The sequence below is a fragment of the Lepus europaeus genome, chromosome 12 (genome assembly GCF_033115175.1).
Source record: "Lepus europaeus isolate LE1 chromosome 12, mLepTim1.pri, whole genome shotgun sequence".
Lineage (NCBI taxonomy): Eukaryota > Metazoa > Chordata > Mammalia > Lagomorpha > Leporidae > Lepus > Lepus europaeus.
The window spans coordinates 38,125,232-38,144,233 of record NC_084838.1 but is presented as its reverse complement, the minus strand read 5'-3'; the positions used below and the strand labels follow the sequence as shown (position 1 = coordinate 38,144,233).

General features: G+C 45.4%; 1 protein-coding gene across 5 annotated transcripts in view; it reads left to right on the top strand.

The window, feature by feature from the left end:
- MELK (maternal embryonic leucine zipper kinase) overlaps positions 1 to 19,002 on the top strand; it is an 83,835-nt gene that overhangs the window by 29,409 nt on the left and 35,424 nt on the right. For all 5 annotated transcript variants that reach the window (XM_062207947.1, XM_062207943.1, XM_062207944.1 and 2 more), the window contains one exon: positions 16,997 to 17,065. In XM_062207947.1, coding sequence (XP_062063931.1) covers positions 16,997 to 17,065 — 69 coding nt within the window. The remainder of the gene's footprint in view (positions 1 to 16,996; positions 17,066 to 19,002) is intronic.

The window sequence follows — 19,002 nt, the reverse complement described above, 5'->3', positions numbered from 1 at the left end:
GTGCCCATATGGAATGCCGGTGCCGAAGGCGGAGGATTAAACCAAGTGAGCCATGATACTGGCTCCAAATAAATCTTTTTTATAAAAGTATATATAGTGTACTGTCATTTTTGTAAAAAAGAAAGGAGAAGCATATTGATTCTGCTTGCTCACATACAGAAGGAGATAGTAGTGTTGCTTACTCTTCCTTCTGGCAGGGGAAATTAGAGTAAAGGGATAGAAGAGAGATTTCATTCTATGCCCTCTGTACCTCTTAAATTGTGAGTTATGTCAGTTTTACTTACTGATTGCCTAATCAGTCTAGTTGGGATTTCTGTTACTGTGTTGAACAGAAGTAATGAAAGTTGGCATCCTTGTTTTGTTTCTGATTTAGGTGGAAAGCTTTTAGTCTTTTACAGCTGAATGTCATAACAAGGATTTTTTTATGGTGTGTGGTTTTTATTTTGTTGAGGTAGTTTCCTCCTATTCATGTTTTCTTTCCTTCTTTCCTTCCTTCCTCCCTCCCTCCCTCCCTCCCTTCCTTCCTTCCTTTCTTGACAGAATTAGAGACAGAGAGAAAGGTCTTCCTTTTCCGTTGGTTCACCCCCCAATGGCCGCTGCGGCCGGTGCATTGCGCTGATCCAAAGCCAGGAGCCAGGTGCTTCTCCTGGTCTCCCATGGGGTGCAGGGCCCAAGCACTTGGGCCATCCTCCACTGCTCTCCCGGGCCACAACAGAGAGCTAGACTGGAAGAGGAGCAACCGGCACAGAATCCAACGCCCCGACCGGGACTAGAACCTGGGGTGCCGGTGCCACAGGCAGAGGATTAGCCTGTTGAGCCACGGTGCCAGCCATATTCCTGTTTTATTTCATTTTATTTTTAAATTTATTGTATTTATTTGAAAGGCAGAGTGAGAGAGAGAGAGAGAGAGAGAAGTCTTCCATCCTCTGGTTCACTGAGAGAGAGAGAGATAGAGATAGAGAGAGAAGTCTTCCATCCTCTGGTTCACTCCCCAAATGGGTACAATGGATGAGGCTGGGGCCAGGTTGAAGCCAGGAGCTAGGAGCTTCTGCTGGGTCTCCCAAGCACTTGGGCCATCCTTTGCTGCTATCCCAGGTGCAGTAGCAAGGAGCTGCATTGAAAGTGGAGATGCTGGGACTCAAACCAGTGCCTATATGGGATGCCACTGCTGCAGACTGAGGCTTAACCTTGTAAGCCATAGCACAAACCCCTCTATTCCTAGTTTGTTTAGTATTTTTATCATGAAAGGACTGTTGACTTTTGTCACGTTTTTTCCCCATAATTTTTGTGTTTTTAGGGGCCAGCGCGGTGGTGCAATAGGTTAATCCTCCACCTGCAGTGCCAGCATCCCATATGGGCACTGGTTCTAGTCCTGGCTGCTCCTCTTTCGATCCAGCTCTCTGTTGTGACCTGGGAAAGCAGTACAAGATGGCCCAAGTCCTTGGGCCCCTGCACCTGCATGGGAGACCAGGAGGAAGCACCTGGTTCCTGGCTTTGGATCAGTACAGCTCCGGCCGTTGCAGCCATTTGAGGAGTGAACCAACGGAAGGAAGACGTTTCTCTGTCTCTCTCACTGTCTGTAATTCTACCTCTCAAATAAATAAATAAATATATCTTTAAAAGAACTTTTAAAAGAACTTTTGAAAGTCAGTATTATACAGAGGGAAGGAGGGATAGAGGGAGAGAGTATCTTCCATCTGCTAGTTCACTCTCCAGATGGCTTCAGTAGTGTGATTGGGCCAGTCTGAAGCCAGGAGCCAGGAGCTTCTTCCAGGTCTCCCATGTGGGTGGTAGGGGCCCAAATACTTGGGCCATCTGATGCTGCTTTCCCCAGGCTATTAGCACGGAATTGGATCGGAAGTGGAACAGCGTGACACAAACTGGTGCCCATATGGAATGCTGGCATTGCAGTCAGTGGCTTTACCCACTATGCCATAATACCACCCTCTTTCTGCATCAAATTAGATGATCATGTCATTTTTCTTTAGTTTTTTTGATATGTTGTATTAGATTGATTGACCTGAGTATGTTGAACCATCCCTGCATTCCAGGATTAAATATTACTGGTTATGGATATATAATCCTTTTAATATGCTATTGAATCTAGTTTGGTAGTGTAGATTTTTTTAAAAAAGGTAGAATGATAAAGTTTTCAATGAATTTTAAACTCCAAAAACTAATGTGGAAACCAGGGAAAGTGACTTGTTCTTAAGTATTTAAGACATTTTACTTACAGAGAGACAGAGAGCGCTCTCATACATTTGTTCACTGCAAATGTTTGCAGTGGCTGGGGGAGCCAAGACTGGGAGCCAGAAACTCAATCTACGTCTTTTACGTGGGTGATATGGACCCAGTGACTCAGGCCATCACCATTGCCTCCCAGGTTCAGCATTAGCAGGAAGCTGGAGTTAGGAGCTGGAACCAGGAATTGAACCCAGGCACTTTGATATGAGGTGTAGCCATCCTAACCATCATCTTAATTGTTAGGGTAAAGCCCACCCCCAGGGGAGGTATCTGCAGGCCAAACTTTGGTCTCTGTAAGTAGGTATACAGAAACAAAGTTATGCTTTTTTGAGTTCTGTTGAAATTGCTTCTGCCCAGAGGATATACATTAATCTTTTTACTGATTTTTTAAAAAATACATTCATTAGAAAGAGTTACAGAGAGAGAGATGGAGAGACAGAGAGATCCTCTGTCTGCTAGTTCACTCCCAGATGGCTGTAGTAGCCAGGCCGAAACCAGGAGTTTCTTCCAGGTCTCCCATATGGGTGCAGGGGCCCAAGCACTTGGGCCATTTTCCACTTTTTTTCCCAGGCTCTTAGCAGGGAGCTGGATCAGAAGTGGAGCTGCTGGGGCACAAACTGGCACCCAAAAGGTGCAGGCAGCAGCTTTAGCTGCTATACTACAATGCTGGGCCCTTAGTTGAATTTCTTTTTGCCTTTTTTCTTAGTTTTTTCCCCCCCTTCAAGGGGATAGGAACTTTCTGAAGTATGTATGTTGCATATCTTTAAAAATGTTTATTATTTTCATCTACTTGAAAGGCAGAGAGAGTGAGGGAGATTGAGCTTCCATCCACTAGTTCACTTCCCAAATGCCTGCAATAGCCAGGGCTGGGCCAGGCTGAAGCCGGAGCCTGGAATTCCATGCAGGTCTCCCTCGTGGGTGGCAGGGGCTCAAGTACTTGAGCCATCACCCCAAGATCTATATTAGCAGGAAGCTGAATCAAAAGTGAAGGTAGATTTTTTTTTTTAAAGATTTATTTATTTACTTCAAAGTCAAAGTTAGAGAGGCAGAGAAAGAAGTCTTCCATCTGCTGGTTCACTTCCCAAATGGCTACAATGGCCAGAGCTGAGCTGATCCAAAGCCAGGAGCCAGGAGCTTCCTCTGGGTCTCCAGTGAAGGTGCAGGGTCCCAAAGACTTGAGCCATCTTTCACTGCTTTCCCAGGCTATAGCAGAGAGTTTGATTGGATGTGGAGCATCTGGGACTTGAACCGGCATCTTAATTGCTGTGTCAAATGTCTGCCCCATTGAATTTTTAAAAATATTTATTTATTTTAAAAGCAGAATTACAGAGATGGGGAGAGAGCATAGAGAGGTCTTCCATCTGCTGGTTCACTCCCCAAATGGCCACAGTGGCCAGAGTTGGGCCAGGCCTAAGCCTGGAGCCAGGAGCTTCATCTGGGTCTCCCATGTGGGTTCAGGGACCCAAGCAGTTGGACCATCACCCATATGGTGGCTGCTTAACTCACTATACCATGACAGTGGCCCCTGTTGAATTTTTGTGTGTTGATTCTGCTCTCATTTAATGGCAGCTGTTACTGTCAGAAGTATGCCTATTTGTATATTTTCAAAATATTTATTTATTTATTTGAAAGGCAGAGGAGAGAGAAAGAGATCTTCCATGTGCTGGTTCACTTCCCAGATGGCTACAACAATTGAGCCAGGCCGAAATGAGGAGCTTCCTCCAGGCTCCCATGTGGGTGCAAGGGCCCAAAGAGTTGAGCCATTCTCCACTGATTTTCCAAGTGCCCCATAAGGGAGCAGGATGGGAAGTAGAGCAACCGGGACTCGAACTAGAGCCCATATGAGATGCATCTGCTACAGGCCCTGGCTTGAATGTGCTGCAGCAAGCGCTGGCCCCATAGATTTCTTCTTCTTCTTCTTCTTTTTTTTTTTTTTTTAAACATTCATTTATTTATTTGAAAGTCAGAGTTATACAGAGAGAGAAGGAGAGGCAGAGAGAGAGGTCTTTCTTTTTTTTTTTTTTTTTTTTTTAATTTTTGACAGGCAGAGTGGACAGTGAGAGAGAGACAGAGAGAAAGGTCTTCCTTTTGCCGTTGGTTCACCCTCCAATGGCTGCCGCGGTAGCGCGCTGCGGCCGGTGCACCGCGTTGATCCGATGGCAGGAGCCAGGTGCTTCTCCTGGTCTCCCATGGGGTGCAGGGCCCAAGCACTTGGGCCATCCTCCACTGCACTCCCGGGCCACAGCAGAGAGCTGGCCTGGAAGAGGGGCAACCGGGACAGGATCGGTGCCCCGACCGGGACTAGAACCTGGTGTGCCGGCGCCACAAGGCGGAGGATTAGCCTGTTAAGCCATGGCGCTGGCTGAGAGAGGTCTTTCATCCGCTGGTTCACTCCTCAGTTGGCCACAATGGCCGCAGCTGCCCTGATCTGAAGCCAGGAGCCAGGAGCTTCTTCTGTCTCCCACACAAGTGCAGGGGTCCAAGGACTTGGGCCGTCTTCCACTGCTTTCCCAGGCCATAGCAGAGAGCTGGATTGGAAGTGGAGCAACCAGGACCCAGACCGGTGCCCATATGGGATGCCAGCAATGCAGGCGGTGGCATTGCCCGTTACACCACAGTGCTGGCCCCCATATATTTCTTAAATACTTATTTGTCTATGTTGTTGATTAGAAAACTGAATAGAGGAGATGATGTGGTGCAGCGGGTTAAACTGCTGCCAGTGGTGCTAGCATATCATTTCAGAGTGCTGATTTGAGTCATAGCTGCTCTGCTTCCAATCCAGCTTCCTACTAGTGTGTCTGGGAAGGCAGCAGAAGATGGCCTCGGTACTTAGGCCCTTGCCACTCTTGTGGGAAGCCAGGATATAGTTCTTGGCTCCTAGCTTTACCCTGTCCCAGAACTGGCTGTTTTGGCCATTTGGGGAGTGAACTAGCAGATGGAAGATCTCCCTATCTCTCTGTTACTCTGCCTTTTAAATAAATGAATAAATTTTAAAATAAAAAATACTGAATAGAAGAGGACCAGTGCTAAGTGTTCTGGGTGTTGATTTCTAATCAATATCAGATACATTAATGAATATTTTTTAGTCTTACCCTTAAAGATAAAATAAGTGACAATACCAAAAGACATAATATAGTTCAAATAAATAAATCTTAAAGGAAAAGGAGAAATAACTAATAGAAGGTAGGTAGTAAATTAATAAAAAATTCATCTATTTATTTATTTTTAAAAGATTTATTTATTTCAAAGAGTTACACAGAGAGAGAAGGAAAGGCAGAGAGAAAGAGAGGTCTTCTGTCTGCTGGTTCACTCCCCAATTGACCTCAAGGGCTGGAGCTGTGCCGATCCGAAGCCAGCAACTAGGAGCTTCTTCCAGGTCTCCCACCTGGGTGCAGGTGCCCAAGCACTTGGGCCATCTTTTACTGCTTTCCCAGAGCATAGCAGAGAGCTGGATCAGAAGTGGAGCAGTAGGGTCTCGAACCGGAGCCCATATAGGATGCCAGCACCACAGGTGGCGGCTTTATCCTCTACTGGCCCCTCATCTATTTATTTGAAAGGGGGGAGGGAGTGGGAGAGGGAGGGGAGAGGAGGGAGAAAGAGAAAGAGAGATACATACACTGCTTCAATTTTCACATGGCCACAATAGTCCGATCAGGGCCAAGCTGAAGCCAGGAGCCAGATAATCCATCCAAGTCTCCCACATGTTTGGCCTTTCCCAGGCACATTAGCAGAGATCTGGATCAGAAGCAGAGCAGTTGGAATTCGAACCGTTGGGCTGATACGTGATATTGCTGTCATAGGTGGCAACTGAACCCTCTGGGCCACAATGCCAGCCTGGTGATCCTAACTTATTGACTTAGTGTTAAGCTTTACAATATTTTTCCTTATCTGGACCTTAAACCTCTGTGCTGTTTATTTGTCTTCATTTACTGTCACTGTAAGTTCAAATTTGTACAGTAACCATGGAACTAATGCTATTAATTGTTAATATATTGCTTCATCAATACAAGGTGAATATACCAACAAACATCAGTGTTCTCTACTTTTATTTATTTTGCTTAAATGTATTAGAAGATCTGAATTAATTCTTTGTGGAAAGGAACTGACCTTAAAATAATACAAGTGTTACTTCCTAATAGTATATGTTAGATCCAGTTTTGATATTTTTGGCAAATTTGGTATCTTTGCAGTGGAATGAATGTGGTAGAAAATGTCTAATTCTTGCTCAGTAGAGATTTGGCCTTCTTAATTATTATTATTTACTAATACTATGTCGTCTTTGTTTCTCTTACTCTGAATTTCATTTTTTAGTTTTTCATGTATTTGCAAGTTGAAAATTGATTCAAATTAGGACTTTTATGCATTATTGTGGAATTTAATTTCACACATTATAGATTTTGAAATTTATTGTAATCTTGGCTCAGAACTATTGTTCCGAGTCGCAGTATAATACAGTCTGCTGGTTGAATCTAATTAAGGTGTCGTATCACTTGCATGCAGTATGTATCTTTGCCTAGAATGTTCTGAAATTCCTCACTTGGGAATAACACTTCCCTCAGTCCTTGGTTTGATTGAAAAACCCAGCAATATTTGACACACTGTATGTAATTCTTGTTTAAGAGGCAGACTTCGTTTATCTTTTCCAGTTGTTGACTATTTTAACCAAAATGCTCGACTGCAATTTTCAGCATGATTACTAATAGACTGAGTATTAATCTTATTAATATCACCTATATTCATTTACCGTTGTTACATTCAAAGGCAGGCATAACTGTACTCCAGTTCTGGCACACAGTGTTAGGGTAATAGAAATAATTTAGTAAATAAAAGCTGAGTAGGATTAAAGTAAAATTTTAAAGAAAACGAGCAAGAAAAAGAACAAGTTGCCTTTCTATGAGACTGTATTTTTACAATTACAGAATTGACTGCAGTACTGTGATTATGTGCTGGAGATATTGCCTTTCTGAGAACATTGTGAAAAATGAACAATTTCAAGACCACTGGAATGCCCAGGATTATTTTGCTTAGCCCACAAATCTTTTTATCCCTCCCATTTGGCATTCTCCCACTGTTACCCATTTCTTGCTTTCATTGTCAAGGTAATCATCCCCTAAATAAATGAACAGGAATTCTCCAAAGACTGAGCAAAAACAAGAGTTAGGGGGAACAGCCCTGGTTGACAAGGGGCTTTTGTGGGGATGCTTTTCCCCAGCAGAGTTGTTCCTTTTGAGGTCTTTGCTGTTTGATCTTTGTTTATCTATTTCACTATTTAAGTAAGTAGCTTTTCTCTACTTGTAGGTGTACTTGGACCTTGTAGTACAGTACATTAGAAGAAGTACTGAGTTCCTCATCTTGCCCTATCACTAACTCTTTTTTGCCATATAACAATGTTTTTTGCCTTCAGCACTGTTGGTATTTGAACCAGATAATTCTTTGTTGTAGGGGCTGTCTTGTGCGTTATAGGATATTTAGCAGGATACATGGCTTTTATCCACTAGATGTCAATAGTGGCCCCCAAGTTGTGACAATCAAAAATGTCTCTAGACTCTGCCAGATGTCCCTGTGGGACAAATCACCTCCCATTGAGAACCAATGCCCTATGGTATTGAACAAGTACTTCATGTCCCCACTGCAATGCAGTTGCCTCATTTGTATACTGTAGTTAATAATTCTTGCTTACCAAGCACATGATAAAATACATGTACAAGTGTTTTTGTGCCTTTTAAAATACTGTGTACAAATAAGAGTTAGTGTTAAGCCTAACAGCAAAGCTCAGCTCTGGACCCTATTTCTGCCGATATTTCAATGCGAAGAATGAAGCTGAGACTGTCAGGATGTGGTGATGAGTCACAGGCCTCATGACTTGCAAGTGATGGCACAGAGGTGTTCTCTCCACACTGGGCGGGTGTGTTGTCTCCACACTGGACGCAGCTGCAGTGGACCAGAGTTCCACTGAGAGGCCACATGGCATTCCTCAGAACAGCTTTAGCCTTTCTTACTATCCCAAGCGTTAACCCTGGCATTCATAAGACTTGGCCAACATGTCCATCTCTAGTCCACTACGTTTTTGAGTCTGTCTCTCCTGCTTATTTCTGACTCAGTAATCATTTACTATCTTTTATGTGCAGGGCAGTGTTTTGGGTACTGTCACACACATTCTCTTCTTCTTCTTTTTTTTTTTTTTTTTTAAAGATTTATTTATTTGAAAGGCAGAGTTACAGAGAATAAGAGGCAGAGAGAGAGAGAGATATCTATCTATCTATCTTCCATCCTCTGGTTTAATCCCCAGATGGCTGCAATGGCCGGAGCTGCGCTGATCCAAAGCCAGGAGCCTGGAGCCTGGAGCCTTTTCTGGGTCTGCTACGTGGGTACAGGGGCAAAGCTCAGCTTGGGCCATCTTCCACTGCTTTCGCAGGCAATAGCAGAGAGCTGGGTCGGAAATGGAGCAGCCAGGACTTGAACCAGAGCCCATATGCCGCACTGCAGACGGTGGCCTTACCTGCTACACCACAGTGTTGGCCCCTCTATTCTTTTTATGTTCCTGTAAGTGGCATTGCAGACAGTAATAGTGGTAGTGGGGGCAGCAGCAGCAGAAATTAACACTCATCGAGTTTTTAAGTGCTTTGTATGTATTAAATCGTCGAATCCTAGGAACAATTCTGCGTAACAAGTGCTATTCTATTTCTTTCTTTTTTTTTTTTGGACAGGCAGAGTGGACAGTGAGAGAGAGAGACAGAGAGAAAGGTCTTCCTTTTGCCATTGGTTCACCTTCCAGTGGCCGCTGCGGCCGGTGCACCGCGCTGATTCGAAGCCGGAAGCCAGGTGCTTCTCCTGGTTTCCCATGGGGTACAGGGCCCAAGCACTTGGGCCATCCTCCACTGCCCTCCCTGGTCACAGCAGAGAGCTGGCCTGGAAGAGGGGCAACCGGGACAAAATCCGGCGCCCCGACCGGAACTAGAACCCGGTGTGCTGGTGCCACAGGCGGAGGATTAGCCCAGTGAGCCGCGGCGCTGGCCTCTATTTCTTTTTGTATATGAGGAAACTGAGGCACAGTAAGGTTAAAGGGCTTCAAGGTCATGGAGCTAGTAAGTAGTGAGTCTTAGATTTGAACCTGGGTGCTTTGTCTTTAGCCGACTCTGTTAGGAAATAGGGTCAGAGAGATTAAATAACTTGTACAAGTTCATAGAGCTAGTAAGAAGCAAAACTGGGATTCCAGCGTAATGCATTGTGGTGGAATGAGAAGGCCATGCCAAGATGGCCACTGGCAATAGAAACTGCCTAGCAACAGGCTGTGATTGGATGGCTTCGGAAACCATGTGACAGTGGAGCCTGACTGGCAACAGGCTGTGATTGGATGGCTTCGGAAACCACATGGCAACAGGGTGTGATTGGCTAGGGCATAGACCGCTCCTTGACCAGATTGGCTGCCTTGGCTATATAAGCTGCTGTAGCAACTAAAACAAACGAGTCTGCAGGCTGCTCACCTCAGGCCTGCTTTCACCCGACTCTCAGGGTCTGTGTGGTGACTTGCACCTCTTGCCCTCACCACGCTCCTCCTCTCAGAACGAATCCACAGCAACAATGCATGGCTCCAATCCATTGCTGTGAATAGTGTGCTGAATGCTACGCTTCTCATTCACTTGTTCTTTCTGCCTCTGCAGGACTGCTTCTGTGATACTAACTCACAAAGCACAGGGGATCTGTTAAAAGACAGCTCATAAATTCAAAATGAGATGATAGGAATGATGGCCAGAGCCAAAGAGAAACTTGGGATTGGTGTGGCGAAGCATTCTTTATTCAGTACTTTGAGTATTTTTTTTTTTTTTAAATTTTTGACAGGCAGAGTGGACAGTGAGAGAGAGAGACAGAGAGAAAGGTCTTCCTTTTGCTGTTGGTTCACCCTCCAATGGCCGCCGTGGTAGCGCGCTGCGGCCGGCGCACCGCGCTGTTCCGATGGCAGGAGCCAGGTGCTTCTCCTGGTCTCCCATAGGGTGCAGGGCCCAAGCACTTGGGCCATCCTCCACTGCACTCCCTGGCCACAGCAGAGAGCTGGCCTGGAAGAGGGGCAACCGGGACAGGATCGGTGCCCCGACCGGGACTAGAACTCGGTGTGCCGGCGCCGCAAGGCGGAGGATTAGCCTAGTGAGCTGCGGCGCCGGCCACTTTGAGTATTTTATATCTGGCTTCTTTGGAGGACTTCTTTTATTAAGAGTACTCTGTTTCACGTGTAGTTTCTGAATTTAAAGGTATATTCATATTTATTTGGGTAATTCTGGTTATGGGTCTGTTAACTTGCATTTTGTAAGAGACCAGAAAGGACTGAAACTGAAATCAGACTTATCCTTAGAGTGGGTGATGCTGCTTGGGGAGAGATAATATGAAGTTAAGTCAGGTATGGGATTCCTAGGGTGGTTGTAACAAAGTTCTACAGCATGGTGGCTTAAAGCAGCAGAAGTGCATTCTTGTACAGTTGTGGGGTTCACTTTTCCACCCAGTGCAGGTAGTAGCCAGAGGGTAAGCTGCAAATGGCTGGGCTACCAGTCAGCATGGTGGGAGACCACTGAGAGCACAGGGAGGCCCGACAGTGAGTGCAGCATGACAGAGGCCACTGTGGGAGCAGGTGGGGATCAGACTCAGGTAGATAGCCCTGTGTAATCAGCAGGTAGGAGGGCCCTGTCTCAGGCTGGTCTGCACTCTATAATGGACCCTGCCAAGAGGAAGTAAACATGTTTGAAAGACCAGTTAGATGGGCAGTTTACCAAGAAGGAGACCAAATCAAGTCCCCAAGGTTAGAGTCATGAGCAGCCTTGGTCTCAAGGCATGATGAGGAAAAGCTCAGATATGACAGGGAGACTGAATAGGTCAGGGCCAGGCATGAGCAACCGTGAATTACTGCTGAGTTCCAGGACACTGGTTAAAGCATTGAATAATCCATTTTCCTAGGGATAGGTATGGAGCCCAAGCAGCACTGACCACTCAGGTTGGGATTCATTTGGCTGTAGGCTAGTGACAGTAGGGAGTAGGGAGAGATGAATAAGAGGCTTCATTACTGTAATTCAGAAACAAAGCTTTGTCAGTTTCTGACTTTGGCAAGTGTTGAGGTCCCCTGGCAAGCTGTAAAAAAAGAGTGAGTTCTCTGGGTCATATCAAATGCTTTAGATACAGAGTGAGTGAAAATTTGATAATATTAAATGTCATTTGTAATAAAATGGAAGCTCTGCCCTTTCTAGGAAATACTTTGTAGGTCAGTATGTTTATTCTCAGCAGAGAGGTTGAGTTGTTTCAGTGTCAGTATCTTTTCTCCATAAGTTCATGGGTTGAAAATACTCTTTTGGGTCTCTGATGACTTTGTTTTTTTAAGGGTAGGAAAACATATTATTTATGAGACAGAAAGAGACAGAACCATCTGCTGGTTGACTCCCCAGATGCCTTGCAGCGACTAGGGCTGTACAGGTTGAGTCAGGAGCTGGGAACTCCATTCAGTTTCTCAAGTGGGTTATAGAGACCGACTATTTTGCTTACTAGGATGTGCATTAGTAGGAAACTGAAATCAGGAGCAGAGCTGGGACTTGAACCCAGACACTTTGATGTGGGATGAGGGTGTCCCAACCAGCATCTTAACTGCTGTGCCAAATGCCTGTCTCTTATTACTTTTTTTTTTTTTTTTTTTAAGATTTATTAAGCCGCCGCCGCGGCTCACTAGGCTAATCCTCCGCCTTGTGGCGCCAGCACACCAGGTTCTAGTCCCGGTCAGGGCACCAGATTCTGTCCCGGATGCCCCTCTTCCAGGCCAGCTCTCTGCTGTGGCCCGGGAGTGCAGTGGAGGATGGCCCAAGTGCTTGGGCCCTGCACCCCATGGGAGACCAGGATAAGCACCTGGCTCCTGCCATCGGAACAGCGCGCTGCGCCAGCCGCAGCGCGCCAGCCGCAGTGGCCATTGGAGGGTGAACCCACGGCAAAGGAAGACCTTTCTCTCTGTCTCTCTCTCTCTCACTGTCCAATCTGCCTGTCAAAAAAGAAAAAAAAAAGATTTATTAATTTGAAAGTGTTACCGAGAGGGAGGGAGGAAGGGAGAGAGAGAGGGGAGAAGGAGAGAAGGAGAGAGAGAGAGAGAGATCTTCCATCTGCTGATTCACTCCCCAAATGGCCACAATGGCTGGAGATGGACCAGGCTGAAGCCAGGAGCCAGGAGTTTCTTCAGCCTATGGACTTGAGCCATCCTTTGCTGCTTTTCCAGGCACACTAGCAGGGAGCAGGATCAGAAGTGGAGCAGCCAGGACCTGAACTGGCACCCATATAGGATGCCAGTGCTGCAGGAGGCGGGCTTTACCTGCTATGCCCCAGGGCCTACCCTAGCCCCTATTACTTCTTTAGCATAATTGAAATCAAGCCTGCCATGTAGACTTAGGACTTTGGGTGACCCATATTTGTCCATTTCTCTCCTTACCTTTAAGCTGGACTGATTTCTTTAGGAAGTATATCCTAGAAAGTTCATAAAAATAGAGAGCTCCAGTGCTGGAGCTGGTTGACATCCCCACCCACCTGCCTCCACTCTTTGCCTAGCTTCCTTCAGTTACTGTTGGCTTTTCTTTTTCTTTTTTTGGGTGCTGTCACTGTATCCTTAAGAATGTGTTTCAGTGGGAACCCTTTGTATTACTAGCTCACAATGTTAACTTCAAACTGTTCTCAATTTTTTTAAGAGCATTTTTTTTTTTTTTTTGGACAGGCAGAGTTAGACAGTGAGGGAGAGAGAGACAGAGAGAAAGGTCTTCCTTTTTCCGTTGGTTCACCCCCACCAAGTGGTCGCTACGGCCGGTGTGTTGTGGCCAGCGTGCTGCACCGATCCGAAGCCAGGAGCCAGGTGCTTCCTCCTGGTCTCCCATGCAGGTGCAGGGCCTAAGGACTTGGGCCATCCTCCACTGCACTCCCGGGCCACAGCAGAGAGCTGGACTGGAAGAGGAGCAACCGGGACAGAACCTGCGCCCCAACCGGAACTAGAACCCAGGGTGCCGGTGCCGCAGGCAAAGCATTAGCCTAGTGAGTTGTGGCACCGGCCAAGAGCATGTTTCACATACGACTTTCATTTGGTGGGTGAGGGGGAGAGTTAGGAGGTAAGTTTAAGAGATACCAAGGAGTGAGGTGGATGTGGGGATACAGGTCATGCAGGGCCTTGGGGTTAGGGTAAGAAATTTGGATTTCATTCTGTGCAAGATAAGAAGCCATGGAGGGTTTTGAATAGTGAAGTGACATGAGTTGGCCCAATGTTTTAAAGAATATTGGGGGGCAGGGCACCTGCAGTGCTGGCTTCCCATATGGGCATAGGTTCGAGTCTCAGCCGCTCCACTTCCGATCTGCCTCCCTGCTATGGCCTGGGAAAGCAGTAGAAGATGGCCCAAGTCCTTGGGCCCCTTTCTCTCTCTCTGCCTCTCTGTAACTCTACCTTTCAAAAAAATAAAAAAAGATGGCCCTTGGGTCCTAGCACCCTCATGGGAGACCCAGAAGAAGCTCCTGGCTCCTGGTTTTAGGTCAGTGCAACTCCTGCCATTGCTGCCAATTGGGGAGTGAACCAGTGGATGGAAGACCTCTACCCCTCTCCCTCCCTCCCTCCCTCCCTCCCTCCCTCTCTCTTTCTCTCTCTCTCTCTCTCTCTCTCTCTCTCTGCCTCTCCTCCTCTCTCTGTGTGACTCTGACTTTCAAATAAATCTTCAAATGGTGGCTGGGTTTGTGGAGTGGGTGTTGGGCCTACTTTTTTTTTTTTTTAAGGTTTTATTTATTTATTTGAAGGTAGAGTTACAGAAAGTGAGAGGGAGAGACAGAGAGAAAGGTCTTCCTTCCGTTGGTTCACTTCCCAAATGGCCACCACGGCCAGAGCTGCACCGATCCGAAGCCAGGAGCCAGGTGCTTCTTCCTGGTCTCCCACGTGGGTGCAGGGGCCCAAGGACTTGGGCTATCTTCTGCTGCTTTCCCAGGCCATTGCAGAGAGCTGGATTGGAAGAGGAGCAGCTGGGACTAGAACCGGCACCTATATGGGATTCCGGCGCTGCAGGCGGAGGGTTAACCTGTGCCATGGCGCCGGCCCCTGGCCTACTTCTTAAGATTCTAGTTTGGAGACCCTTGTTCCACATCCTAGTGCCTGGGTTTGATGCGTGGCTCTGGCTCCTAATTCCAGCTTCCTGTTGATGTAGACCGTGGGAGGCAGCAAGTCATGGCTAAGCAGTTGGGTCTCTGCCACCCATGTGGGAGACACAGATTGAGTTCCTGACTCTTGGCTTTAGCCTGGCTCAGTCTCAGCTTTTGTGGTCATTTGGGGAGTGAACCAGCAGATTGAGGGTTCTCTATCTGTCTCTTTGTCTTTTTACTTCTTGAATAGGTACAAATTTAAAAAAGGAAATAAAATTGGTGGTGAGTAGAAACTAGGCCGGGGGGTTCAGTGGTGGAATCTGGAAGACCAGTTAAGAGCTTGTTGGCAGTCTGCTGGATGAGAGATGGTGTTGGCTTAGATGAGGATGGTGGTATTAGAGGTAGTGATGAGTGATTCTTGATAGATTTTGAACATGGAGCCAATAGATGTTGACAACTTGGATGTGAGGTGTGAGAGAGGAGTTGAAGATGACTCCGAAGGTTGTTTTTTTTTTTTTTTTTTTGACAGGCAGAGTTAGAGAGAGGTCTTCCCTCCGCTGGTTCACCCCGCCAAAGGCCGCTATGGCCAATGCGCTGCGGCCGGTGCACTGCACTGACTCAAAGCCAGGAGCCAGGCACCTTTTCCCGGTCACCCACGCAGGTGCAGGGCCCAAGTATCTAGGCCATCCTCCACTGCCTTCCCGGGCCACAGCAGAGAGCTGGACTGGAAGAGGAGCAACTGGGACAGAATCCGGCGCCCCAACCGGGACCAGAACCTGGGGTTCCATTGCCGCAGGTGAAGGATTAGCCTAGTGAGCCGTAGTGCCAGCCGACTTCGAGATTTTTGACCTGAGCCATTCTTAAAATGAAGTTGCTGTTTACTGAGGTGGAGAAAAAGATGAGAACAGGTGTGGTGGTGGTGACATCATAATGATTTCTGTGATCTTTTTATGTGATTAAGTATATTAATCTTTTGTCATTTGATTGGAAAAGATATTTTTCCCATTTTGTTGTTAGTTAACTAAGTTGTCAGTGTTTTTTTTTTTTTTTTAATTTATTTATTGGGGGCCAGTGTTGTGCCTTCTTCCTATGATGCTGACATCTCAAATGAGCACTGGTTCATATCCTGGCTGCTCCACTTCCAGTCTGGCTCCCTGCTAATGCACCTTGGGGAATAGTAGAAGATGGCTTGAGTACTTGAATCCCTGCACCCACATGGGAGACTCCGATGTAGTTCCTGGCTCCTGGCTTTGGCCTATCACAGTTCCTGCTGTTGAGGCCATTTGAGAAGTCAACCAGTGAATAGAAGATCTCTCTGTCTCTGTCATTTCCCCTCTTTCTGTAATTTTGCTTTTCAAATAAGTAAGCCTTCTTCTTTTTTTTTTTTTTTTAAGATTTATTTGGAAGGGAGAGTGAAAGAGAGCATGCCTTCCATCTGCTGGTTCACTCCCCAAATGGCTGCAGCAGCTGGGGCTGTGCCACACCAAAACCAGGAAACTGGAATTTCATCTGGGTCTCCCTTGTGGGTGCTAGGGGCCCAAGTACTCAGGCCAGCTTCTGTTGCTTTCCCAGGCAAATTAGTGGGGATCTGGATTGGAAATAGAGCAGCTGGGACTTGAATGGGGGTCCTATGGGATGCAGGTGTTGCAGGTGGCAGCTTGACCTTCTATGTCACAATGCATACTTCCTGTTGTGTTTTGCTGTAAAGAAATGTCAACTTTTTATTTTGTTACATATTATTATTTATAGTTTTTGACTTTGCTGTAATTTCCAAAAAGATTCTAAAAATAACCATGCTTTCTTTAAATAATCTTAAGGTTTTGTATTTGCATTTAATCAGAGTAGAATTAATTTTGGTGTATACTGTAAGTTACAATTCAATCTTAATTTTTCTCAAATAGCCTTTTATCCTAGCAGTTTACTTTTCTGTTGTGAGAAAGTGTTTTATTATTTCTTCTGAATTGGGAACAGGGGGTATATGGCAGGTTATGTAAAGAGGTATTCTGACATGTATTATTGTTTAGCAACTACTTGGTCATATCTTTGGTTCATGACTTGGTGGCCATAGTTTCTGTGTATAGTAGGTCATAAACATTTGTCTCCTGAGTCTTCATTTGCACAAACAGGTACTTGTTTTAGAAAGTAGCTTTCATTAGTTTGTCTCAGTCATTATGAATTCTGCTTTGTTGGTACTGTGTGAACCAGTTTTAACCATAGCCTATGCCTTCCACCAAATATACTTTTCTGCTGCTTCATTGTGTCAACTGATAATTGCTGTGAGATTATGAACTAAACTTTGCTTCAGCAATACAAATTGAGCACAGTGTATATCTGCTATCCATGTAATCACACTGTGGATTCCCAAGATCTGTAACATTTTTATTTTCCACGTTAAATTCTCTTTGCTCCAGACCTTTGATATGTGGATAATTTAGAAATGATGGTAGTGTTCAGTTTACTGGATTTTGTTCAAGGCAAGAAATGAATTTCTTATCAACAATACTTAACCAAAATTGCCGTTGGATGAAGTCTTTGGGCTTAGAAATAAACCTATAGGATATTATTACCTTAGAAATTTGTGTCAAGGCTGATCGAACCTAAATCTCTTAAATGTTTTCTTTGTTTTTTGTAGAGGGGGAAATATGATGTTCCTAAGTGGCTGTCTCCCAGTAGTATTCTGCTTCTTCAACAAATGCTACAGGTAAACTTTGTTACTTTTTTTTTTTTTTTTTTTTTTATTTATTTTTGACAGGCAGAGTGGACAGTGAGAGAGAGACAGAAAGGTCTTCCTTATTTTTAAGTAATAAAAGTCTGTTATTAAGTTGCTTGATCCAACTTTTAAAATATCTATGGACCCACTGCATTTATCATTATCTATCAGATTAGAAAAGATTCCATTGATTGTATCTACCCTGAAAATAACCTCTGCTGATTCCTTTCTTATGTTGTCAACTCTAAAAAACTTCTGCTGTATGTCTTTGCTGATGTTCTTTTGCTTTCTTTCGAAAATTTACTTATTTTATTTGAAAGGCAGAGTTACAGAGATAGGAGGACGAGGAGGAGGAGGGGGAGGAGAGGGAAGAAGGAGAGAGAGAGAGAGAGAATGAGAATCGCTCTTCATCCACTGATTCACTCCTCAAAGGGCCTCAGTGGCTGGGGCTGGGCCAAGCCAAAGCCAGGAGCCTGGAGCTTCTTTCTGGTCTCCCACATGGGTGCAACAGCAGGATGCTGGATCACCAGTGGAGCAACCAGGTCTCAAACTGGCACCCATATGGGATGGTGGCATCACAGCAAGAGGCTTAACCTGCTGTGCCACAGCTGGCCTCTGATGTTCTTTTTCTTATTTTTCCATGAGCAGTGGTTGCTTTGTCTAGGTAGCTTTTGCTCCAGTCTTTTCTGTTTTCTTTTTCCCACTTAAGCACGTTAGGTATACAGTATATACTGAATAGGTGCTTGAATAAGCTGATGTACAGTTGATTGGACACTTTGATCTAGTCCAGTGATTCTGATACTCGAGCATCTATCCATAATTGCCTGATGGGCTTGTTAAAACAAAGTTGTTGGGTCCCAATCCCATAGTGTCTTATTCAGTAGGTCTGGGGCCGGACTAAGAATTTACATTTTTTTCCTATTTAAAGGGTTTATTTATTTTGGGCCTGTGCTGTGGCGCAGCAGGTTAAGTTGCTGCCTGTAGCACCAGCATTCTATATGGGCACCAGTTCAAGTCCTGGCTGCTCTACTGCTGATCCAGCTCCTAATGATGTACCTGGGAAAGCAGCAGAGGATCACCCAAGTCCTTGGGCCCCTGTACTCTTGTGGGAGACCCAGAGAAAGCTCCTGGCTTTGGCCTGGCCCAGCCTCAGTCATTGTGGCCATTTGGGAGTGAACCAGTTGGTGGAAGACCTTTTTCTGTGTTTCTCCCTCTCTGTCTCTGTAACTCTGCCTTTCAAATAAATAAAATAAATCTTAAAAAAAAAAAAAGATTATTTATTTGAAAGGCAGAGTTCAGCAGTCGGGGTGAGAAAAGTGAAAGAGATCTTCCATCCATTGGTTCACTCCCCAGATAGCTACGACAGGCTGCAGCCAGGAGCCTGGAACTCCATCCATGTCTCTTATGTGGGTGGCAGGGACCCAAGCACTTGGGCCGACTTCTGTTTTCCCAGGCACATTAACAGGGAGCTGGATCAGAAATGGAGCATAAAGGATTCAAATCGGTGCTCATGAGATGCTAGTATTGTAGGTGGTGGCTTAACCCATGGTGCCACAATACTGGCCCCAAGAATTTGCATTTCAGACAAGCTCCCAGATGATGCTGCAGCTGCTGGTTTTGGGACCACACTCTGAGAATCACCAATTTAGTGGAGTGAGTCTCTGAGGGTGAAAGATAGGAGTGCTGAAGTATTCATCCTACAGTCAGTAGTCAGGCTGACTACCCTGGGTCTGATCTGTAGGATGGGGCTTCAGAATTTGGCCTCATTTGCCATGTAATGTTACAAGGATAAAATGAGATTGATAGGAAACACTGTGAAAATCTGAGTACCTTATTAGTGCAATATTTTTTTTCATTAAGTATTCAGACTATCTTCCAGTTTTTCCATCTATTAAGCCATCTCCACCTTTAATTCAGAATTTACCTCG